This window comes from Stegostoma tigrinum, chromosome 2, assembly GCF_030684315.1.
Source record: "Stegostoma tigrinum isolate sSteTig4 chromosome 2, sSteTig4.hap1, whole genome shotgun sequence".
NCBI lineage: Eukaryota > Metazoa > Chordata > Chondrichthyes > Orectolobiformes > Stegostomatidae > Stegostoma > Stegostoma tigrinum.
The window spans coordinates 34,132,932-34,158,302 of NC_081355.1; the positions used below are offsets into that span (position 1 = coordinate 34,132,932).

The 25,371-nt window shown below is 41.9% G+C and overlaps 1 protein-coding gene across 2 annotated transcripts in view; it reads right to left on the bottom strand.

Moving 5' to 3' along the window:
- Positions 1–328: 328 nt before the first annotated feature.
- The window catches only part of stmnd1 (stathmin domain containing 1), a 30,627-nt gene continuing 5,584 nt past the window's right edge, over positions 329–25,371 (bottom strand). Inside the window, exons 2-7 of one of the 2 annotated variants that reach the window (XM_048521727.1) lie at positions 24,727–24,775; positions 24,133–24,291; positions 16,248–16,410; positions 10,728–10,885; positions 3,024–3,164; positions 329–760 (exon numbers count right to left, since the gene is read on the bottom strand). In XM_048521727.1, the coding sequence (XP_048377684.1) occupies positions 428–760; positions 3,024–3,164; positions 10,728–10,885; positions 16,248–16,410; positions 24,133–24,186 (849 nt within the window). In that variant the 5' untranslated portion in view covers positions 24,187–24,291; positions 24,727–24,775 and the 3' untranslated portion in view covers positions 329–427. The remainder of the gene's footprint in view (positions 761–3,023; positions 3,165–10,727; positions 10,886–16,247; positions 16,411–24,132; positions 24,292–24,726; positions 24,776–25,371) is intronic. The other variant, XM_048521719.1, reaches the window with a different exon arrangement.

A 25,371-nucleotide genomic window follows, 5' to 3' on the forward strand; every position in this document is an offset into this window, starting at 1 on the left:
AAATGCAGACATGACTGTCTCTTCAAAGTCTCGTCAACCACCTCTTTCACTTCTGATCGATTAATCTATCCTCCCATTGGCACTTTTGGGATCATGGAAATTAATATGTTGTGAATCATGACTTCAATCTGACATTTGCCATTCAATGTAGCAATCTATTGGAACATTTCCACCTTTCATTTGACTTTTTTGGGCCTTTGCCAACATTTATTATATTTTTACAAGTAAAACAATACACTTCTTAAAAAAAGCAGGAGTTTCTGGAAGAAACATAATCAATACGGACAACCTTTATTGACACAGAATAATTCTCTTCACAATGGTTTCATACATTTTGGCAAATCTTAGTTTAAGACAATGCAACAAAGGTGAAAATTTTCACTAAGACATTACAGGCGGTGATTGATGTATCATGTGCAGTATTGATTCAGATTTTGTTCACAATTACTTCGTCAGCTATTTTTGTTGTCAAATAATGTCCATCATCAAATTCTACAACCTCACAACAGTCCCCTGCATTAATCTTTCTCTCCTGATGGTTTAATCCATTCTCGTCAACTAGGTCGCTGTTTTCATCCTTTTCCTTTGTGATCTCCTGTTGTTCTTGCTGGTTTTCTTTGTGTTTGGTATTTATTTTCTCAACAACTTCTTCCACTTTTGCCTGGTCAGGTTCTGGAGGTATCCTAGTAGTTTCTTCTTGTACTATCGCCGGTGAAGAATTAAACTTATTCAGTCTTTCCTTTAACTTGACTTCTTTCATCTAAGAAAGAACATTACTATTATGTTTATCAAGTAATTTCCAACTATATTACACCTACTTCAACCAGATTAAAAACAACTGATCAATTGTGAAGTATTCTGATGCATATTTAGCACAATTAAGGTAGTATGAATGTAAGTTTATTTAATATGAAAAAAGATGCCCTCTGTCTAACTCATTTTCAATTATTCTACTCTGTTTTCTAGTAAGAACAATGGTTTTACTGTATCACCAAATCTTATTAATGTCTCTAATGACTAATTAACATAGAGCATAAATTTACAAACTGAGCTACCGTTATGATGAGTTCTTACGTGTATTCCTCATGTCTTTCTGAAAAATAATTCAAGGTGGACACTCAATTTCTTATATCTATGCTCTCAAGCAGGGCAAGTTCTCCACTGGAAGATTTTAAAATTACCTCTATAATGTCTACATTTTTACAAAATGGGATGGTGCTGCCTCAGTGGTGGCAAAAAGCTCAGGGGGTCAAATAGCATCCTTCTCTAGTTCACTTGTCAGTACTTTTTCTGGCAGGGGAAGATTTTATGGCATTTGTCTAAGGATGCCGACAATCTCCTGATAAAATCACAGCAGGATATTTGGAAATCCCAGTGACATTCCATGTTGCCTTTGGACTTTTGTGCCCATTTTATGAATCACATATTGATGTTTGCACAGGTCAAAGAAGAAGGAGGTCAGATAAAGGATATTAGTGAGGTCTGAGTACATGATAGATTTGCATGTTGTTTTATTCACCTCTTGAATCTGGACTTGAAACCAAACTGGCTCTCCAAATAAACATTTCCTTCTATAGTCATATGCATAGCTGCCAACGAATTGGGTTGCTGGTGGCATAAGGCCACAAAATTAAATGAGTTACACCTTGTCACTAATTTAGCATCTTTACACAGGTTGCCCAAGGATGTCGATATTGTGGGAAATGCTGCGTCAAACTGGTATGGTGGAAAATATTTGGCCAGATTTTCTGAGGAGTGGCAATCATACACAGATAGCATTCTAGTTCTTTCTTATGTTAAGTAACAACACCACATTTCTGACAGAGGATTCCAATCAGAGCTCATACAGAAATACTGAGCCATTCTATTAATCTGACAGGTCTCTTATGTGCCAGATAGACATATGATTTAAAAGTGCAGCAACACAACCGGCCAGTTTGACAGCTCTGGGGAAAGGTTAAGTGTGTTAGGTAAGTGTGATGTTAGGGTGCTGGGACAGGTGGGCTGCCAGGTGTGTAGGTTTTGGGTTCCAGGTAGGTATGGTGCCTTGATACAAAGTCACAAGGGAGCCAGGTAAGTGATGGAGCGTTTGTGGTAAGTCAGGATGGGTGGGAGATATTAGGTCCGACAGAGCAGCATAGCATGGGAAATGGAATTGGTGATGGGGTTAGGGATTGATTGGATGGTTGTGGGGTCCCACTGGGGAAAGGGGAAAAGGGAGGGCGTGATAGAGCCCACACTGGGGGAATGCAGGGTTGTCAAGTTTTGCGTCCTGAAGATCAGATGGGGTATATTGGGTCCTGGGGGTACAACAGGGTGTCATGTCTGCACAGGGTGTTTTGGATCCTTTGGGGGTTTTGGGTCAGGGTCTGGGGTTCATAAAGGGTCTGGTGAGGGTGTAATTGGGATGATGTGGTAAGTTGAGGGGTTAGTTAGCTTTTTTCAATAGTGATCAACTATTGATTTAATGGCGGCCAAACCTTTCAAATTCTTCAATTTAAATGGATGAATCAGAGAGTTGCAGGTAGAGGAGAAATGCCCAGTGGAATCTTTATCTTCATATGCAGTTCACTTGAATGACTACTACATACCCCTGTGTAACTCCCACCTACACTGCAGAAACAAATGTTTGGAAAAATCCAGGCCAGTGTTTGTTTAAAGTTAATAGAAGCACATTACTGAGAAAGAGAAATAGATTTGTCCCATATCTAATTTCTGCATTGTCAGAGCTGGCACAAGGCAGGAAAGCTGGACAAGTACTTCGCTTGCCAGGAAAAGGTTCTGATGGGCAGACGTGTGTTGTGTTCACTTTCCAAGCATAAAACAGACACAAAGCACACAGATGTAGCAGCACAATGGCCTGCATCCTATCTGTGAAAAGTTAGGATACTGTAAATGATCATTTTAATTTAAATACACACCAGTATGTATATCTAATTAGATTCATCTGTAGAATGGTCCCATGCAATAGGAGTACAGTGAAATTGCTTTGTATTCTATTATAGAATAGTAGTATACAATACCTTCCTCCTTTCCTCTGCTGCTATCATTTTATTTTCAATCTCCTCTATTGTCACACTCTTTTGTATAGTTATTTCATTCTTTAGTTTGTCAAGTCTTGATGGAGGTTTCTTTAAAATTCCCTCAGTTGACTTCACGTCAAACTAGCATGGTAGTAAAAGAAAGGAAATGATATTGAAAATAAATTTCAAAGACCTGTTAAAGCATTCAAGAGAAATCAACATGCTAATGAGCTAAAGAGTTCAAAGCTGCAACAGTAAAATCATGGGACTGTATCTAATTTAAACAGTTTGTGTGTATTTTGCTAGAATTTTCACACAAAAAAGTCAATATAAAAATCCTGGCCGAAAGAAATACTTCCTTTGGCAGTTCTGCTTTGATTGAGGACTCATGGGGCCTCTTGTGGTGCTACCTGTGGGACCAGAAGATGCAGGTTCAAATCCCACCTACCTGGAAGTTGTGTCACAACAACTCTGAACAGGTCAATTTAAAATAATTTTATGGAATTCAATCCAGCTAAGTGTGTGGTGATGCACTTGGGCAGGACAAACAAGGCAAGTGAATATGTAATAAATGGTAGGTCCCTGCGAAATACTGAGGATCAGAATCTCCTTGGTTTTCATGTCCACTAGACCCTTAAAGTTCCTTAGGATAGGTCGATAAAGTAGTTAAGAATGCATATGGTACATGGTATATTAGTCAAAGCACAAAGTTTAGGAGCAGAGATGTTATACTGGAAGTGTATAAAACATTGATTGAGCCACAGTTCTCAATTGTGTGCACAGGGTGGACAAAGCAGGCAAACAGAAAAATATACAGTCATAGCAACCAGAGCGAATGAAAGGCAGAAGTAACAGATTCTGATGGGAAAAATGATTTGAAAGATATAGAAGGATGGGTGGTACCCAAGGGGAACTCCTGTGGAACAAAAAAAGGTGGGATGATCAAAAAACAGATATAATGGTTAAAGGTCAGATAATCAAATTGTCTCTGTACTTTAACGTATCTAGAAGGGTCAATGTCAAGATACAGTGGCTTCAGAATGCCGTTGGAACACTGATGATGGGCAGATCCCGGAATTGGGAATGTTAGATCAGAAAATGATTTAGCATATGGGAACACCTCCTCCATACACAGGGGTTTGTCTATCAGAGCCAACTGTGAACCAACCCTATTGACATCAATGGTAATTAAGGCTAAGGAGTCTAAGTGGAGGCAATAGAGAGAAGGGGAGGGACAGGAGGAGTCTGTAACTAATATATAGAAAATCAACCATATATCTTTCACTCCAGCGAAAAACTGTTGTCATTGAAAGAGGTGCTCAGATGGAAACCCCAACATGACAGCCCATTGTTTTGGACTAAACTGCATGAGATGAAGAAGTTCCACTTCATGTACACCAACGACTACCATGTTTTGGTCAAGGTTAAATGTCCAGGGGATATTTGGGAGCACCTGGCTAGATGTTATCAGGATGAACAGTGTGTAGTCACCGAAACAACATCCTCTGGGACAGACCTGAGGGATCCAAAAGAGGAATCTGAGGAGGCAGTAAAGTGAGCCGTAGAGAAAGGTGAATTTATTTGGGGATGCACTGCTGCTGGTCGTAAAAGAAAGGATTACTAACAGCCAATTAATTCAGAAGTCAAGTGGGAAGCATATGTCCAATCCTCAGGAAATGAACACCCTCATTAAATGATCATACATTTCTCAAGATGATGAAGCAAGGGCTCGAGTGAGACATCAGAAGGTTTTGAGAATGAGCTTTTCGGTAGACGGAAGTTATAGAGATATCATGCGGTGGTCAACAGGCTTAGATGAACAAACTGGGAGTAAAATTCGATGTAAGTACCTAGAAAGGATGTTACTATTGCAGTAAACATGGACACTTTGTGTGAGGTTGTCAGGCCCTGAGGAGAGGTCAGCCTGGAAACTATTGTCTGAATTGTAGGAAACTTGGTCACGGACATGATGACTGTTGAACACCAGAGGTGGAAAGGAGGAGCAGGAGCAGTGATCTAAACAGGCACACAGTGACTAGAACAGGGGCTCTGACACTGGATGGGGCCCGACAACTGGTCAGGGTCTTATTAAGAAACGAATAGGTAATACCAGTTCTCGGATCATCTTAGGACTGGAGAGCTCCATATGTTTATTGTTGTGCAGGAATGGCAGTATAGGATGTTAGTAGACACTGGGCCTGTCTCAATTGCACACCTACACTTGCCAACTACGTTGATACTATAACTGTGTCTGGGGCTGGTGGAGAGTACCTCTCTGAATAAAGCACTGAGAGACGATTCCACTAGGAGTGGGAGGGTTAGTGATCTCTATCCTAATGTGAACGTGTAAAATGACCAGCGAAAGTATTCTCAGAATAGACCATTTGAAAAAACTAAGAGACTTAATTTAGGCCACCAAACAGTGAAATAATAATGCCCTTTTAAAAGAAATAAGACCCCTGTGACTACAAGTAAAATAGCTGTCTTGATTTATACCATTGACATGACCACACCGCACTGACATGTGGGAACAATATAGGGACTGAAACTTTGTGTGTCAACAAATCACAGGGGTCTGGGCACAGTAAAAGCAAGACTGTGGGAGTGTCAATATGACATTGATCCACATACCAGGGCCAGAGCATTACCCAAGGAAACATAACCCTGAAGAGCTTACAACAAATAGATGACTGATAGACAAACAGGTCACAGCCTGGAACCAGGGATACCTTAATCTGATTATGAATCACTTATTGTCCAAGACTTGGAATGGTTTCCCTCATATTGCACGAGTTGAAGGAGAAGGCATGGGCAATGAGTTGCTGTATTACATTTAAAATTCACAAGCCATTCTACAATAGCTGTCAATCCTCCTCAGAAAAACTGACAATTATGGCATTGACATGTGACTGTGGTGAAAACATTTTGATACCAGTACCAAGGATGGGCTACATGCCAAAAGTCAACAATACCAGAAATGATAATAAAATGTGAGGCTGGATGAACACAGCAGGCCAAGCAGCATCTCAGGAGCACAAAAGCTGACGTTTCGGGCCTAGACCCTTCATCAGAGAGGGGGATGGGGAGAGGGAACTGGAATAAATAGGGAGAGAGGGGGAGGCGGACCGAAGATGGAGAGTAAAGAAGATAGGTGGAGAGAGTATAGGTGGGGAGGTAGGGAGGGGATAGGTCAGTCCAGGGAAGACGGACAGGTCAAGGAGGTGGGATGAGGTTGGTAGGTAGGAGATGGAGGTGCGGCTTGGGGTGGGAGGAAGGGATGGGTGAGAGGAAGAACCGGTTAGGGAGGCAGAGACAGGTTGGACTGGTTTTGGGATGCAGTGGGTGGGGGGGAAGAGCTGGGCTGGTTGTGTGGTGCAGTGGGGGGAGGGGACGAACTGGGCTGGTTTAGGGATGCAGTAGGGGAAGGGGAGATTTTGAAACTGGTGAAGTCCACATTAATACCATTAGGCTGCAGGGTTCCCAGGCGGAATATGAGTTGCTGTTCCTGCAACCTTCAGGTGGCATCATTGTGGCAGTGCAGGAGGCCCATGATGGACATGTCATCTAGAGAATGGGAGGGGGAGTGGAAATGGTTTGCGACTGGGAGGTGCAGTTGTTTGTTGCGAACTGAGCGGAGGTGTTCTGCAAAGCGGTCTCCAAGCCTCCGCTTGGTTTCCCCAATGTAGAGGAAGCCGCACCGGGTACAGTGGATGCAGTATACCACATTGGCAGATGTGCAGATGAACCTCTGCTTAATGTGGAATGTCATCTTGGGGCCTGCGATAGGGGTGAGGGAGGAGGTGTGGGGGCAAGTGTAGCATTTCCTGCGGTTGCAGGGGAAGGTGCCAGGTGTGGTGGGGTTGGAGGGCAGTGTGGAGCCACCAAGGGAGTCACGGAGAGAGTGGTCTCTCTCGAAAGCAGACAGGGGTGGGGATGGAAAAATGTCTTGGGTGGTGGGGTCGGATTGTAAATGGCGAAAGTGTCGGAGGATGATGCGTTGTATCCGGAGGTTGGTAGGGTGGTGTGTGAGAACGAGGGGGATCCTCTTAGGGCGGTTGTGGTGGGGGCGGGGTGTGAGGGATGTGTTGCGGGAAATACGGGAGACGCAGTCAAGGGCGTTCTCGATCACTGTGGGGGGAAAGTTGCGGTCCAACTCATATTCCGCCTGGGAACCCTGCAGCCTAATGGTATCAATGTGGACTTCACCAGTTTCAAAATCTCCCCTTCCCCTACTGCATCCCTAAACCAGCCCAGTTCGTCCTCTCCCCCCACTGCACCACACAACCAGCCCAGCTCTTCCCCCCCACCCACTGCATCCCAAAACCAGTCCAACCTGTCTCTGCCTCCCTAACCGGTTCTTCCTCTCACCCATCCCTTCCTCCCACCCCAAGCCACACCCCCAGCTACCTACTAACCTCATCCCACCTCCTTGACCTGTCCGTCTTCCCTGGACTGACCTATCCCCTCCCTACCTCCCCACCTATACTCTCTCCACCTATCTTCTTTACTCTCCATCTTCGGTCCGCCTCCCCCTCTCTCCCTATTTATTCCAGTTCCCTCTCCCCATCCCCCTCTCTGATGAAGGGTCTAGGCCCGAAACGTCAGCTTTTGTGCTCCTGAGATGCTGCTTGGCCTGCTGTGTTCATCCAGCCTCACATTTTATTATCTTGCAATTCTCCAGCATCTGCAGTTCCCATTATCTCTGATACCAGAAATGATAATGGGAAAGTGGCGGATATGCCCAGAGAACAATGAACTTGTCACGACTGTGGCAACAGTAACAATATGGGGCAAGGTGACTCAGTGGTTAGCGCTACTGCCTCACAGCACCAAGGATCCAGGTTCAAGTCCACCCTCAGGCAACTATCTGTGTTGAGTTTGCATATTCTCCCCATGTCCATAAGGGTTTCCTCTGGGTGATCTGGTTTCCTTGCACAGTCCAAAGATGTGTGGGTTAAGAGGATTGGCCATGGGAAATAGAGGGTTGTAGGGTAAGGGGTGGTTCTGCATGGGATGGTCTTTGAAGGGTCAGTGTGGACTTGATGGGCTGAATTGCCTGCTTGCACACTGTAGAGATTCTATGAATACATTATACCAACAGTACAGCACGGTTAGCAAACTGGAGGTGTGTTTAAACAACCATCCAAGCTGGCTTTAAGCCCCAGTCCAAAAATGGACTAGTGCTGATAAAAGATGATACATTTTATAAGATAATGTAGACCATGAGCTGGTATCGATTGTCTGAACAATCTGCAATATTGGTTTGCCTGAATGGTATTCAGGTCACACTTGAGTGCTGTATACAGCTTTGGTCAAACAGATGATAACACGGGCAGCTTGGGTTAATGGTAGAGGGCAGCCATTTTCTGTACTCCCAGTTTGGGGAGCGCTAGGGGATTGACTATTTAGTCAGTTAATAAATTAACAAAGATGCAGGAAAACATTTCAAAAGATGCAGTCAGAAATTATATCTGCAGGATCTATGGATCATGGATGCTTGGTCAGCCAAGTGAAAACCTGAGACAAATTCATGAGGGTGAGGTTTCCCTCTGGATAACCAATGCACAGCTGTTTAACCTGTCATGCCACGGGGATTATGGCCTGACTGGTTGCCAGCTCAGTGGCTTAAGATGTGTATTCAAAACAGATGCAGAATGTGTTAAAAATGATAATGTACTGATAATTCTAGCAATCCTAATTGTACCACAGTAGATATCATTTACAGAGAACATTGAGGTGATATGGGTGTATTATTATGTGAGGCATCATAATAAACCACCATATGCAGTAGAGGTAGAGGGAAATACAATAAGTACTAGTTTTGATAGGTCTAGTGTAGAAGCCTCCTCAATACTTTGTCCACATCCAAAATATGATACAGAAGAAACATGGTTCAGCTTTAATTCAATGGCCGACAGTACACTGGAAGCTATGTGAGCTACAATGGAACCAACTTAAGTTGCAATGTTGGATGTCTAGCTACAAGGAGATATTGTATCACTACATCATAATAGGAACACCAACATGGAAACAATGATCTTATTCTATAAGCAATAATGTGGTGCCTTTATACCCCAGGTACTGGCTGGGATGGGAAAGGTAAAACTGGTGGAAATCTACAAAAGACAAACAGTTAGCGTGCAGGTGAAGAAGGATATTAGCAAAAACAATATTTGAGCCAATTCTGCTTAACAGTCCCACTGATGCCAGAATTCCATCCACGTACCTGAGATGAGACAGAGTGGCCGTATAGAATCTGTCACACATTGCAGCAGCAAATAAGGATATTACCTGATCATTTCAGACAAATAGATCCACTGCTTGATGGCAGGAACTGTGGCACTGGAGATCAAATGTGCTGATACACCCCATCGATTAGGATCATGTCCCAAGTTTCAGTTATCACCCCACTCGCACTGGTTGTATACTGAACCTACTTGGTTTACAGCACCAGAAGAACACACAAGAAATGGAAATGAGTATGGGAATTAGAGATTCCAGGGTCAGATAGCATGAACTGGGGGTATGTAATACTAGATCAAACCATACAGATGGTATAACCAAGTACATCTACAAACCTAAGGTCAATATCTAGCCATTACCACCAAGTTGGCTTCCTTGGGCCTGGCTGAGGGCCAAAAGTAGAGGAGAAGAAGGTGTTAAGTTATTTGAGAATTAAAGTTGTAACCATCGAATCAATAAAAAGGTCAAGTTAGTTCAGAATTAAACTTTAGCCATGTAGTGGCAATATCAAAGCTAACAAAGCATGTGGGAGCTGCAAGTGTGCAGAAATATAAGTCACAAACAAAGCATTCAGATTGTCAAGGATAATAGCATAGAAGCCATGCTACCAGAAGCTTTGGGTGAAAGAGACGAAGCTTATGAAAGACTGTAGGAAACAAACTTAATATGGGACATGAGGACGTAGACGTGTGGGAATTGTTTATGCATACTGTAATCTGTATAAAGCTTGAAGGTGTTCTGTAACCCACCACAGTGAGTTTTAGCCTTCAGTGTTAACGTTTCTTCTTCATATCTGCATGTGAAATAAATTATCAAAATCTGTTCTCTTGAAATCTTCTATCAATTTGTTGAGTACAACTAAAACAGATGGCTTTCTCCATGAAGAGATGAGAAGTTTAAGTGAGAACAAAAAACATTAATTGATAACTTTGAGTTAACCCAAGTGGGAAAACCCAAGTGGTACATGAATTGGTACATAAATGCTTTCTGATGCAGTTTGCCAAAGAAGCCACAAGAGATAATGTTAGGGAATAGAAGTTGGAACATCCCTCAAGAACAGTGACCATAAAATTATTAAGTTTAATGTGAACAAGGAATCAGAAATCAATAAGACCAGGAATTGGATACATCATGATAAAAATTATAAATTTAAAGATATGAGTGAATAATAAAAGTTAAAGACAAAGATAACTGAGAAATTCATAGAATACTTGGCACTCCTTCAAAGAAACAATGCTGGTGGTGCTTCTGAGGGCATTGACTATGTTTTGTAGTCACAAAATTGAGTAAGTTATGATCACTAGTTTTGAATAATTATACTTGTGCAAAATAACTTATTTCCAGGTGTCACTCTGTTGCTCATATTGTGTTAAATCACAATTAACATTGTTTTAACAGTAATGTAAAGCTTACATTTGAGTTCCATGATCCTAATGACAGAAGATAGAAATTAACACATACCATGGGACTGTGAACCTCTTGCCACTCTTCATTGTGGGCCTGGTTTAAGATCCCCTGAACTAAAAGTTCTTGTAGAATGTCAGCAGATCTTGGTCTCTCCCTGATTTCTTGTATTGGTCCATTCTTTTTCAGCAAGCTACTTGTAGTAAGTGCTAAATCTGTAGGTTGAAACAAAATACTTGAATTACGAACAATTAGGAGTCAACTTATTGAAGAACACCAAATAACAGTGTTTCACTCCTTGGATTTTCTCTTTGAATTTGTCAGCATGTTTTTGGAATGGGAACTTATGTTGAGCCACAAGTGTCTAAATTCACTAAAGACACAACTCAAGTTGTGCAAAATTGTCAGGGAGGGTCTCTGACCGACTGTCTATTTAATGTCATCATAGATTAAAAGTGTGTTATGTTCATAGGATCATTGAGAGCTGCCTGTGACAATCAGACACTGTAGCATTTTGAGTGCTTTGTCAATTCCAAAACAACAATGGTATTTAATAAGTTTGTCACTGATATTCACTTTTAGCTTGGACAGATCATTAGCTACTTAATCATGGCATCATTTTTCTTTGGCAAATGAAGTGGCAGGGAAATATACTTGAGATTGTTTGAGAGTGTTTGCTAAAACATTAATCTTTTGTACAGGAACATGTATTCAAGACAGTCTGGACTGAAAGAGTTAACACATCTTTCTTCATCTGTAAATGTCTCAGAGTGCTCTTGGTTAATGCCAGCTCAGTCCTAAGGTACAAAGATGGGTAAAATCTGGTGTTAATTAAGCAGTCCATTCAGGAAATTGAATGCTATAGACTACTGGAATTGTTACAAGCATACAGCGAAATATGGATTGTCTTTCTTGGTTGAGGGGTGATGTTAAAGTGGGAAGTGGTAGTTGACAGGAATGAGACAATAGTTAGGATGATACAACACTTCTTTCACTCTCACGACTCTGATGGGAACCAAATCTTTTTGGAAGTATTAATTGCTCATGGAATAAATAGAATACATATAAAAATACAAAGCATAGGGCAGGGAAAGGCCACTCAGTCCATCAAATCTGTTCCTCCCAAAGACAATCTGCCCTGTCACTGACACCACCATATTTAATTCATCTCTTCCAGGATAATTCCCATGAACGTCCTGAAAGAAACCAAGCAAAAATTTCACAATGCAATAATCTTCCCATTGGCTGTAGCAGCAAAAACTCATTGGAGTATATTCTCAACTTGCTTCCTAACGTTGTGGATGACCTGTGATTTGTCATGTATTCTTAACAAATGTACATCAACTTATTTGTCAAACTGTTTTTAACCAAGACAACTTGTGTAATATTCAACCTACCAAACAAACAGCACTTGCTTCCCATACAATACAAATGCTGTTTCCATTTACATTGGCATTTCTTGTGAATATCCCAATGAATATAACATGAAAATCTTTGTCAAACAGCTACATTTTTTTCAGCAATACCATTGTGATAATACAATATGCAGCTTTAGCTGCAAACGAAAGATGTCAAACCAAAGAGGGAGAAAAAGCACCAATTTCGTAGTTTAAGAATGAACAATATATGAGTAAATGAATACTAGCTTATGGATTCGATTCAAAGGAAAGAAAGTTATGCTTTAATTGTACACAGACTTGATAACATCCTCTTTGAAATATTAGTCTCAGTCCTAGGCATCACTCCTCAGGGAGGATGGATGGGCCATGGAGGAGGGGCAGTACAGATCCATTAGATATCCAAAATTCATTATTGTTACAATTCTTTTTTTTTGTTAATTTAGGGAATGTAGTCATCACTAGCTGGGCAAGAATTTATTGTGCATCTCGAGTTGCCTTTGATAAAGTGGTGGTGAGCTGCCTTCTTGAATTTCTGCACTCCATTTGGTGTAGATAGACCCACAATACTATTAGGTAGGGAGTTCTAGGATTTTTTCCCCAGTGACACTGAAGAATCAGGAATATATTTCCAAGCCAAGGTGTGACTGGCTTGGAGGTAAACTTGAAAGTGGTGGTGTTTCCATATATCTGCTGTCCTTATCCTTCTAGGTGGTAGTTGCCATGGTTCTGGAAAGCGTTAAGGAACTTGAGAGAAATTTTGGCAGCGCATCATGTAGTTAGTACACTTTGCTGCAACTGAGCATTGGTGGTGCTGGGTGTGAATGTTTTTGGATGTGCTACCATTCAAGTAGGCTACTTTGTCCTACATGGTATCAAACCGCTAGAGTCCTGATGCAGTTACACCCATCAGGTGAGTATGGACAATTCCATTACATTCCTGATTTGCGCCTTTCACATGATGGACAGGTTTAGTGTAGTCAAAGGTTGGGTTATTCAAAGCAGCATTCCTAGCTTCTGACCTGCTCTTGTAGCCAAAATATTTATAGGGTAGTCCAACTCAGATTCTGGTCAAAGGTAACTTTCAGGATGTGAAGGTAGGGTATTCACCTATGGCAATGCAGTTGAATGTCAATGGGGCTATGATGGAGATAGTCACTCCGTGGCACACGTGTAGCACAAGTGTTACTTGTTACTTATCAACCTAAACCTGGATATTGTCCAGGTCTTGTTACAAATGGATATGGACTGCTTCAGTATCTGAGATGTTGCAAATGGTGCTGACCAATATGTCATCAGTGACAGTTTCGCACTTGAGATGACTGACCTCCAAGTTACAGCTATCCTCCTTTGTGTCTCTAACAGCAAAAAGTTTTCCCCTGATTCCCATTGACTGTTGTTTCACTAGGAATCATTGCTGCCATACTTGGTCAAATATGACCTTGATATCAACAGCAATCACTATCACCTCACCTCTGGAATTCAGCTGTTTTGTCCATGTTTGAATCAAGGTTATAAAGAGGTCTGGAGCTAAGTGGCCTTGATGACTTACATTGTGCTCCTAGCACAAATGATGCACATCGATCTATAACTATAACAAAAAAAAGGCCCTTTTTTAGCTGTCTGAATAGCCAATAGTCAATCTTTCCAATTAACGAAGTCACTTCCTAAAATCTTCCACGTGAATTTCAGTCATGTGCCTTTTCTGCTCATCCCTTTGATTGGCACAACTCAGTAACAAAGTTGGCTTCTAATTATTTGCCAATGAAAGATTATTCTCTTCCGCCCTCTGCTGTGCTTATTTTTCAGTCGTACATCTCCTATGGCCCTGCCACCAAATCAAACTCCTGTTAAAAAGATTCTATCTTCAGGGTCTCATTAAATCCTTGTCTAACATTCCCCTGCTGCTTTGTATCCTGCTTGCATTGACTTTTGCAATCTAACTCATCTATGCTATGAAAATCATGGATCCATCTTCCTGACTGCTCAGATTCCTTCTTGACCCAACTACAGGAACCATCCGAGGCAAAGTGCCCAGTATTATAGTCAGGGCCACAAAAAAAGGTGTTATTTCAATGCATCAGCATAATTAAGGATTCTAAATGAGTGAAGCTCTTGTTTAGCCTTACAATACATCTCCTATTATGGCTTCATGTTCCTCAATTTCTATTGCTCAACTATTAGCAGCAATGCTACTGGTCAGTCACCTGACTGGACCCCAAACTCTGTGATCTCCTCCCTTTGCCTCTTTCTCATCCTTTAAGATACTCCTAAACACCTATTACTTTGAGATAACAAAGTGTGGAGCTGGATGAACACAGCAGGCCAAGCAGCATCTTAGGAGCACAAAAGCTGATGTTTCGGGCCTAGACCCTTCATCAGAAAAGGGGGATGGGGACAGGGTTCTGAAATAAATAGGGAGACGGGGGAGGCAGATCAACGGTGGATAGAGGAGAAAATAGGTGGAGAGGAGACAGACAAGTTAAAGGGGTGGGGATCGAGCCTGTAGAGGTGAGTATAGGTGGGGAGGTAGGGAGGGGATAGGTCAGTCTGGGGAGGACGGACAGGTCAAGGGGGGGGTGGCGATGAGGTTAGGAGATAAGGAATGGAGGTGTGGTTTGAGGTGGGAGGAGGGGATAGGTGAGAGGAAGAACAGGTTAGGGAGGCGGGGATGAGCTGGGCTGGTTTTGGGATGCAGTGGGGGGAGGGGAGATTTTGAAACTTGTGAAATCCACATTGACACCATTGGGCTGCAGGGTTCCCAAGCGGAATATGAGTTGCTGTTCCTGCAACCTTCGGGTGGCATCGTTGTGGCACTGCAGGAGGCCCAGGATGGACATGTCATCTAAGGAATGGGAGGGGGCGTTGAAATGGTTCGCGACTGGGAGGTGTAGTTGTTTGTTGTGAACTGGTTGTTGCAAACAACTGTACCTCCCAGTCGCAACGCCTACGCTCGGTTCGCAACAAACAACTCCACCTCCCAGTCGCGAACCATTTCAATTCCCCCTCCCACTCCTTGGACGACATGTCCATCCTGGGCCTCCTGCAGTACCACAACGATGCCACCCAAAGGTTGCAGAAACAGCAACTCATATTCCGCTTCGGAACCCTGCAGCCCAATGGTATCAATGTGGATTTCACAAGCTTCAAAATATCCCCTCCCCCCACTGTATCCAAAACCAGCCCAGCTCATCCCCGCCTCCCTAACCTGTTCTTCCTCTCACCTATCCCCTCCTAACCTCATCCCGCCCTCTTGACCTGTCCGTCCTCCCCGGACTGACCTATCCCCTCCCTACCTCCCCACCTATACTCACCTCTACAGGCTCCATCCCCACCCCCTTAACTTGTCTGTCTCCTCTCCACCTATCTTCTCCTCTATCCACCGTTGATCCACCTCCCCCAGTCTCCCTATTTATTTCAGAACCCTCTCCCCATCCCCCTTTTCTGATGAAGGGTCTAGGCCCGAAACATCAGCTTTTGTGCTCCTGAGATGCTGCTCGGCCTGCTGTGTTCATCCAGCTCCACATTTTGTTATCTTGGATTCTCCAGCATCTGCAGTTCCCATTATCTATTACTTTGACTGAGATTTTGATCATCAGCCCTAATATCTCCTTATATGGTGGATATCAACTGTTGGATAATATTTTTGTAAAGTACCTTGGGAAGTTTTACTACGTTAAAGGTTTTGTTTTGAGATTAAGATTTTCAGTGGTTTCAGGCCACTGTCCCCAGACCCTTATCAGAGTTCAACAGCAAATCTCCTGTGCATGTAATTATTCATGGAGGCGATACTGCTGAATTCAGAACAGATGACTTACATTATGTGAGGATATGTACACTAAGCTCATATCGGAACGAGCGAAACTTAGGAAATACTTGTGTATTTGAAGCATTATGTAATTGAAAAATATAATTAAATACCCCACAATGCAGCAATTTAAGAAGGAAGCTCGGCACCACTTCTCAAGGGCAACTAAGGATGAGCAATAAACGCTGGACCAACCAATGATGTCCACATTCTACAAGTGAATAAAAAAAATTACAAATGCAAATTTGCGATTGACGGCAAGGCTAGGCTGACCTGGATATCCTGTCTGTCTAAATTGAGTGTGAACAAATAGACTGCAGTGCTCCATGTACAATACTTTTGATTTACTGTGCTAATATGGTCACTCCATACCATCATTAAATCCATTTTGTAGTAATGTCCCATTTGCTTTTCTTAAAGGTGGCAAGGACTGTTGCACTGCACCTGGCAATGTTATTAAATCTTCTTCTGATACTTTGGATCCGGGTGAATCGTCAATGATGTTTAATTTGCTGCTTTTCCTATTGTTCTTAATCTAAAAAGGGCAATAAAAGATTTAGTTTCAATGAATCTGTTTGTTGCTGAAGTGATGTATATTGAGCTGTGATGTTATTTACCTCTGTTTTGTTTTGTCAACTTCCGGGTGTACTTATTTAGACTATTTTAGTTTTGCAATTAGCTGCATAGATGCATATAAATAAAATGCTGCCAAAAGAACCATCAAAAAACTGAAAATAAACCAATAGACACACTTATATACTCACTGGGAAAGAGAGCGAGACTTGAACTTTGAGTGCATTTCAATTGAGGAATGGGGTAAATGTTTCCATAAAATGATAGAACTATAGAAGGGCTACAGCATTGAAAGAGGTCTTTCAGCCCATTATGTCTTGTTTGGCTAAATAAACTTGCCACATATTCTCATCCCATTTACCTGCATCTAATCTGTAGCAATGCAGGTTACAGTATTTCTTGTGCAAATCCGGGTCGCTTTTAAATGAGTTGAGGGTTTCCACCACAACCACCAAACAAATTCTAGAAACTTACCACCCTCTGTGTGAAGAATGTTTTCCTTGATATAGGGAAAACCTCTAACCTTTCTTCCAATCTCAAATCTGTGTGCGTGGTAATTGACCTCTCCACTAGGGAAGATGGCTTTTATCTGTCCACTCTTTCCAAATCCCTCATTATTTTGAACACCTTGATTAAATTACCCCTCAGCATCCTCATTTCAAGAGAAAGGACCTTAGCCTATTCCATCTGACCTCATATCTGCAATTTTCAAGCCTGAGCTATATTCTTGTAAATCTCTGTACTGTCTCAAGACTAGTTATGTCCTTCCTGTAATGTGGTGGACAGAAATGTACACAAATCTCTAGTTATGGCTGATCCAGTGTCTAATATAATTCCAACACACATCCTTAGCCTCATATTCAGTACATCACTTAGTGAAGAAAAGCTTTCCATATGTCTTTTTTACCACCCTATCTGTCCTGTCCAGGATCTGTGGACAAGCACTCCAAGGTCCATGACCTCTTCAATCTCTCTCAATAATTCTCTCATATTCTGATATGATCAATTTGAAGCTGGAGCTACTTTAAATTCTTAGAAAGCAATTTGCACTCCACCAGCCCTGAGCCACTGTAAACAATCAGAAAGAAGCAGGTATCTGAGGAGCTCAGATAAATTGTGGGGAGTGGGAGAGGTGAGGAAGCTGAAACTTTAGACAGTAAATGTCCAGGATTTCCTTGTGGGTTCCAAAGCACCAAGAAGACTTCTAACCACAGCTGAAATTTCCTGGAACAGGGCAGCTGCATGGGGTTTGAAATATCAATGCTAAAGGCATCATGAGATCCTAAGTTGTATGAGTTAATGAGTCTTCTATTTGATTCAAATAGGTGTAAAAGCTGCCTGAAAATATGGGCCACCTAAAGATCGTTCTGGAGGAGTGGACCATAAAGGTTTGGAGACAACTTCAACTCCTTTGTTCATTCATGGGATGAGGGCATTGCTAGCCAGGCAGCATTTATGGCCCATCCCTAGTTGCCCAGAGAACAGTTCAGAGTCAACCACATTGCTGTGGGTCTGGAGTCACATGTAGGCCAGACCAGGCAAGGATGGCAGTTTCCTTTCCAAAAGGGCATTAGTGAACCAGATGGGTTTTTCCAACAATTAACAATGGATTCATGGTTATCATTAGATTCTTAATTCCAGATATTTATTGAATTCAAATTCCACCATCTGCCATAGTAAGATTTGAACCCAAGTGGGTTTGGGGCAGCACAGGGGCTCAGTGGTTAGCACTGCAGCCTCACAGCACCAGGGACCCGGGTTTGATTCCAGCCTCGGGCAACTGTCTGTGTGAGGTTTGCATATTCTCCCCGTGTCTGCGTGGGTTTCCTCCGGGGTGCTCCGGTTTCCTCCCACAGTCCAAAGATGTGCAGGCTAGGTAGATTGGCCGTGATAAATTGCCCATAGTGTTCAGGGGTGCGTGGGTTATAGGGGGATGGGTCTGGGTGGGATGCTTCAAGGGGCAGTGTGGACCTGTTGGCCCGAAGGGCCTGTTTCCACAATGTAGATAATCTAATCTAATCTAATCAGGTCCCCAGAACATTATCTGGGTTTCTGGATTAACAGTACAGTGATAATACCACTAGGCCGTCGCCTCCCCTATTGCTGTATTGTTCTCTAAGGCTGAGACTGGTTCCACCTGACCCGGTCCAAATGATGGTTGTAACACTGTTTGCCAGTTTCCAAATCACGATTAATATTGGTAGCTTTAGAGGAAAAGAACCATAATTTCAAAAGATGGCAACAGCAGGAAAGGGACTATGGAAATAACTCCAAAATGAATCAAACATGTTTCAGGATATCCTGGTGTTCCATGTCACTGGACTCAATTGTCCTTCCCTCCAGCACATTTTGAGACAACTGTTGACCCACATAAAGTAATAGAAAGAAAAAAATGTCATTACTTTAAAAAGACTGAAGAAATTGAGGAAATCTGTAATTTTTAAAAAATGTTTGAAAATAATCACTTTTAAAAGTTCTGTCCTTTGTAAAGGGACCAATAATATTTTTTGATTTTATAAGAAATGCTGAAAACAGTACAAACAGGAAGGAAATTCAAAAGTGGCAACTGCATATCAGGAGGACACTAAGAAGAATGAGAGTGCTTGAGGTGGGTGGAAAGATAAAGAAAGGCCGAAAGAGAGAGAGGCAGAGACAGAAAAGGCAGGTCTGCCGATGTTCCAAGAAAAAGGGAGTTGTGAAGGTTTTGGAAAGAGGTACACTGTACAGGGAAGGTTACATCTGTGGAATCCTGCTTATGAGGAAGCTGATGCTTGAAGGGAATAAGTTAAATCCTTGAAGAAAAGGAATTCCAATTATAAGAACTATGTGACTGAAACTGGGACCATACAGCCAGGCTGGACTGCATTCTAATTCTAATTCATATCGACACAATGGTGAAGAAAGCACAATAACATCTCTACTTACTCAGAAGGCTAAGGAAATTCAGCATGTCCACAGGGACTCTGATCAAATATATACCAGATATACCATAGAAAGCATTCTATCTGGATGCATCACAGCACGGCTTGGCAACTGTTCTTCCCAAGACTGCAAGAAACCACAAAGTCATGAACACAGTCCAGTTCTCACGCAAACCAGCCCTCCATCCACTGACTCCAACTATACCTCTCGCTGTCTTGGGAAAGCAACAATCATAATCAAAGACCCCTCCCAACCTGGTTATACTCTCCTCCACCCTCTCTGGTCAAGCAGAAGATATCTAAAAGTTTGAATACACATACGAATAGATTCAAGAACAGCTTTATCCCTGCTGTTATTTGACTTCGGAATGGACCTCTTAAATTTTAAGTTTAGTATTGATCTTGCTGTCTGTGCACTTTCTCTGCAGGTATAGCATTGCATTCTTCACTCTGTTCTATTACCCTCTGCACTTTGCCTGGTACAATCTGCCTGTACTGCAGGCAAAACAAAACATTTCACTGTACCTAGGTACATGTGACAATAATAAATAAAAATAAATCACATCTATTAGATAGTCTGTTGTATCTGCTAGTCTTTGTGTAATTTATAGTTCATAATAATATACATTATGATTTGCTTTTTAATTTATGTTCACTCTGGCTCATGTTAAAATAAAAGTGGGAGAAAGTAGAATCTTGACTGCTAATTTCTTCATTTTAGAGTTCATTTTAGTTTTCCGATCCCTACAAGGGTCAGAATAATATGTGACTACAGTATTATTATCCTCCAAATGCAGCAACTCATCAAAATAAGGAATTGGTCCTTCCTTCCCCTTTGGCCTTTACCACTGAGAAAGACAAGACCAGCAGTGTTGTAAAAACACCATTACTCCTCCCCATGTTCCTCAACAACTAATACACCATTCTGATATTTGACACACATCATTGTTCTTTTATTATAATTTGGTCACTACCCTGAAAGTTTCTACCTGTTAACTTACAAATGTTAACCACCCTGTGTAGTTCAAGGAAAAGGCTTACCACCACTGCCTTCTTAAGTTTTACTACAGTTTGAAAAATACTATCTCCTTACCACACAACAACTAATTTACCATTTCCTTAGGAGAAAACAATAAATAATTTGGATTTATCATATCCTCAGAAGGACAGGCCAAAGTGCTTTACAATTAACGATTTTCTTTTGAATTGCCAGCAGATTTTGGTGAGAAGGTACAACAGCTAAGCCACACTACTTAAAGGAAGATCACAGAGACAGAAATGAAGTTATTAAAGTGTTTCTGATTGAGAGAGGAATTTTGGCTTGGACTCTTGGAGAGTTTTCAATAATGCCATTGGATTTTTAAGCTTCAAATCATAGGGCAAGGTTTTGGATTTTAGGGCGTGACCCAATGTCTTCAAGTTTACTGATGATACAATACTGGACAGGTCAGTGATTTGAAAGGAGGAGGGTTCAAGGTAACTAAGACATGTTGAGTGAGTGGGCAAACAGATGCAGTTGCAGTACAACATGGTTAGATGCAAAGTTATACACTTTGGTGTGAAAAACAGAAAAGCACAGTATTATTTGATTAGTGATATATTGGGAAGTGTGGATGTATAAAGAGATCTGCATGTCCTCATACACCAATTAATGAAAGTAGACATGCGGGTGCAGGAAGCAATTTGGAAGGCAATGGTATATTCTACGAGGATTTGAGTTCAGAATATGTCTTACTGCAGTTATACAGGGCCTTGCTGAAACTACACCTGTGGTATTGCATGGAATTTGGTCTCCCTACCTAAGAAAGGATATATTTACCAAACTGAGTGCAGCATAACTTCACTATGAGTTCACCATCTTGAGACTCGGGATGACAGGACTGTCTTGTGAGGAGACATTTGTTTGACTGGGTATATATTCATGTAGAAGGATGAGTGGGAATCTGATTGAAATGTAAAAAAAAATTAACAGGACTGTATATGCAGGGAGGATATTTCCCCTGGTGGAGGAGTCTTGAACCAGAGGATATAGGGTAGGCCATTTAAGAGTCATGTGAGGAAACATTTTCGAATTGTCTACCATAGGAAGGTGTGAAAGCTAAGATATATCCAAGAAAGAGCCAATAACATTTTTAGATATTAAAGGCGTCTAGGGGTTTTGGAATAAAATGGGAATATGGCACCAAGATAGAGGTTCAGCAATGATCTTATGTAATGGGCGAGCAGGCACTAAGAGTCAAATGGCCTGTTCCTGCTCATGGTTTCTATGTTTCCAGGTCCCTGACACTGAGTCAAATGGGTTCACAACCCTGCATTATTACAGAAAACAATCACTCAGGAGTGATTTTCCCTAAATTGGTCAATTTGCACCCAGAGAACAGGCCTGCCATCTAATTAAGAACAGAGTATGGGTTCTTGAGGCTGAAGGGCAAGTAGGAGGCCATGCAACTTGGAAGAAGTTGCAGCTTGCAGTTCAGGTGTGAGAGAGAGAAGCTGCCCCCAGCTTAAGTTTCCTCCTATATCATTTTTCAAATTAAAAACCCAAACAGCAGCGGTGCTTCTAATTTTGGCACCCATGTTGGCCTTCATCCAAGTGCAAAAATCCTGTTCAATGAATAACAGAATGGCACAAATCAGAAGGAAGACATTTGGCCCATTATGTCTATGTTAGGCTCTTGGCCCATCTTCTGTCCAGGACTATTGAAACAGGCAGGCAGTTCTAAGCATCATTTCCATTCTGCAGCCTATTCCCAGAGTTTCTTACTCCATGGATATCAAAGCAAATATAAAGTCAGAGGTGAACAGAATAATTTTTCTTCTATTGGAGGAATCAATGCTAGATTGGTTAACTGGGGTTTTGGAGTGAAAGAAATGCAACTAAAATTGATTGTCCCTCTTGCCTATCCAATTAACCGCTAGCTTCATCGTTTGGCAAACTGAAGCCACTAAATAATTCAAATTGCTCAACGAATTAAGTCATAATTTTGCAGCTTGCTGCATCTTCATTCCTCATTAAAGCTATTTTCTAATTTTAGGTCAATGCTAAAAATGAAACCAAGCCATCTAATGGTCAAAAGGGAAATCACCAAAATTAGAACAAGCCACAAGATATTAAAATGGGTGTGGGGTAAAATTATCTGTATAGAATAGAAAGAACAGAACAGAAATATACATGAAAAATACATTGAACAGTTTTATTAGTCGCCCCACCAAGGCACCTACATCACCTACAGATGTCATAAATGATAATGATTAAAAAAATGTAAAATTAAGACAAAGTTCGTCACAGTTCAGTTAACGACTCCTTGGCTCGGGGAAATCCAATTTAGAAATGATGGTATACCCTGAATATGCAGCTGGGACAGCACAGCAACGCTGGGTCAGTAGATGCCAGCCTAGAAGCCTTCACCAAAGAAGACCGCCTACAGGTGGCTAGAATATCTGGATGCAAAAAAACAAACCATTTCCACTCCCCTCCCATTCTTTAGATGACATGTCCATCATGGGCCTCCTGCAGTGCCACAATGACGCCACCCGAAGGTTGTAGGAACAGCAACTCATATTCTGCTTGGGAACCATGCAGCCCAATGGTATCAATGTGGACTTCACCAGCTTCAAAATCTCCCCTTCCCCACCGCATCCCAAAACCAGCCAAGTTCGTCCCCTCCCCCCACTGCACCACACAACCAGCTCAGCTCTTCCCCTCCCCCCAGTGCATCCCAAAACCATCCCAGCCTGTCTCTGCCTCCCTAACCTGTTCTTCCTCTCACCCATCCCTTCCTCCCACCCCAAGTCGCACCTCCATTTCCTACCTACTAACCTCATCCCACCTCCTTGACCTCTCTGTCTTCCCTGGACTGACCTATCCCCTCCCTACCTCCCCACCTACACTCTCCTCTCCACTTATCTTTTTTTCTCTCCATCTTCGGTCTGCCTCCCCCTCTCTCCCTATTTATTCCAGAACCCTCACCCCATCCCCCTCTCTGATGAAGGGTCTAGGCCTGAAACGTCAGCTTTTGTGCTCCTGAGATGCTGCTGGGCCTGCTGTGTTCATCCAGCCTCACATTTTATTATCTTAAATCAAAGCTCTAGCTGCGTTGATGTTGTCAGCCATTCCTGCCAGCAACATAGGAAGTCCAATATAAGGATGCCCATGATATACTGAAGTTCCAGACTCATAATTCCAGATTAGCACATTTTTTCTCTTATTCTTATATGAAATATAGGTATAAAGGCAAATCTGGCATTTGATGCCCACTTTTAGTTGTCCTTAACCTGATAGACACTTAAGGCCATTTTAGAGGGCAGTTAATAACAGTGCTATGGGCCAGGCCAGGTCAGATTTCCTTACCTAAATAATATTAATGAACACAACAGGATTTCATGACAACCGACAATGGTTACATGGTTGTCATTAGATTAGCATTAGCAACAACAGAGCACTAGTTTGGGGTGATTATCAGTCTACTGACATTACCACCACACCACTTCCTCCCGCAAAAGACGAGCTTGCAAAAGTTTGTCATACACCTATGTCCAATAATCAGAAAAGAATTAGGTCATAATATAGCACAAAATTACAGTCAAGCAACCAGATGACATGAAGATATCTCTGTGAAATCCTCCAAGTAAGGTTTAACATGTGAGAAAGTTAAAAGTATTGCTAATTACAGACCAGGTGATGTTGAAGAAGTAAATGGCAAGTTGCAGTGTGAAGCAAAAGCTGGAAAACGCCAAGGTGTAGATTTCACCATTGAATTTACCAATCTCTCTGAAGCATAAGGCAGAAATCTTGGAAGATTCTGACAGGCTTGCATTCTCTCCAACAAGGAATAGGAGGAGGATAGTTGTCTTTCACGATATCAAAGAAGCTTCGGTTCACGATCGCACAAGTAGAGAACATTCCCATCTTTGCTGCAATCCTGCAAGAAAAGGAGTTGCCCTAGAAAATAGGTTGTATTGCTAGAAATTCACTTGCAGCAATGGTTGGCTGTCCCAATTCAAGACAACACACTGTACTGTCTTCTGCAAGTAAATTGTGTGGGTGCAGCACCTACAGTGACAGATGATTGGCAGCAAAATGTTCCTATCTATACCCTGGATGAATATATGCCATGGATGAAACTGGACTGTTTTATCATCTTTTATCAGATCACTCTTCGATGTTTATGAATGAAACATGCAATATTGAAAGTGAAGCAATCAATGTGTCACTCCCATTGTCCATGCCAACATGGATGGCACCAGAAAGCTTCTGATGCATGTAGTAAAAAAGTCTAAGAAGCCATGCTGCTTTGCTAATGTCAGCACACTACCAAACACCACTGGTCTCAACAGCATCATGATAACAATCTTACCTTTCAACATCATGGCCAATGGATTGGTTATGGGGGTGAGATTAGGAACCTAAGAACAATTATCAACAGCAGTTATCGATCAGATTGTCAAGGCCATCAATAAGAATCAGGAGTATAATCAGCTGTTTTGTGGAAATCTGGAAGATGGTGACGGATTCTGAGTTCTAACAGACTAAGACTGAACAAGACATCAAAAATGAAGACAGCAGAGTAAAATCAACCATCTCAATGATGAAGATGTTTCTGTTCCTATATGGGAGGCCAGCAGAGACAACAATGGAAACTTATGATGAGAGGGACAATACTGAATGCTGCACTACAAAACTGATGAGACAATCAAACATTGAGTCATAGAGTTATACAGCATGGAAACAGAGCCTTCAGTCCTGATTCAGTCCATTTGCCAGTGTTTGACCCATATCACTCTCAGCCCCTCCTTCTTCTTCCTTCATTTATCCATCAAGATGCCTTTTAAATGTTGTAATCATACCTCCCTCCACCACTTCCTCTGGCAGCTCATTCCACACATGCACCACTCTGTGCATGAAAATGTTGCCCCTTAGGTTCCTTCTAAATTTTTCCCATCTCACCTTAAACCTAAGCCTTCTAGTTCTGGACTCTCCTACCCTGGAAAAAAGACCTTGG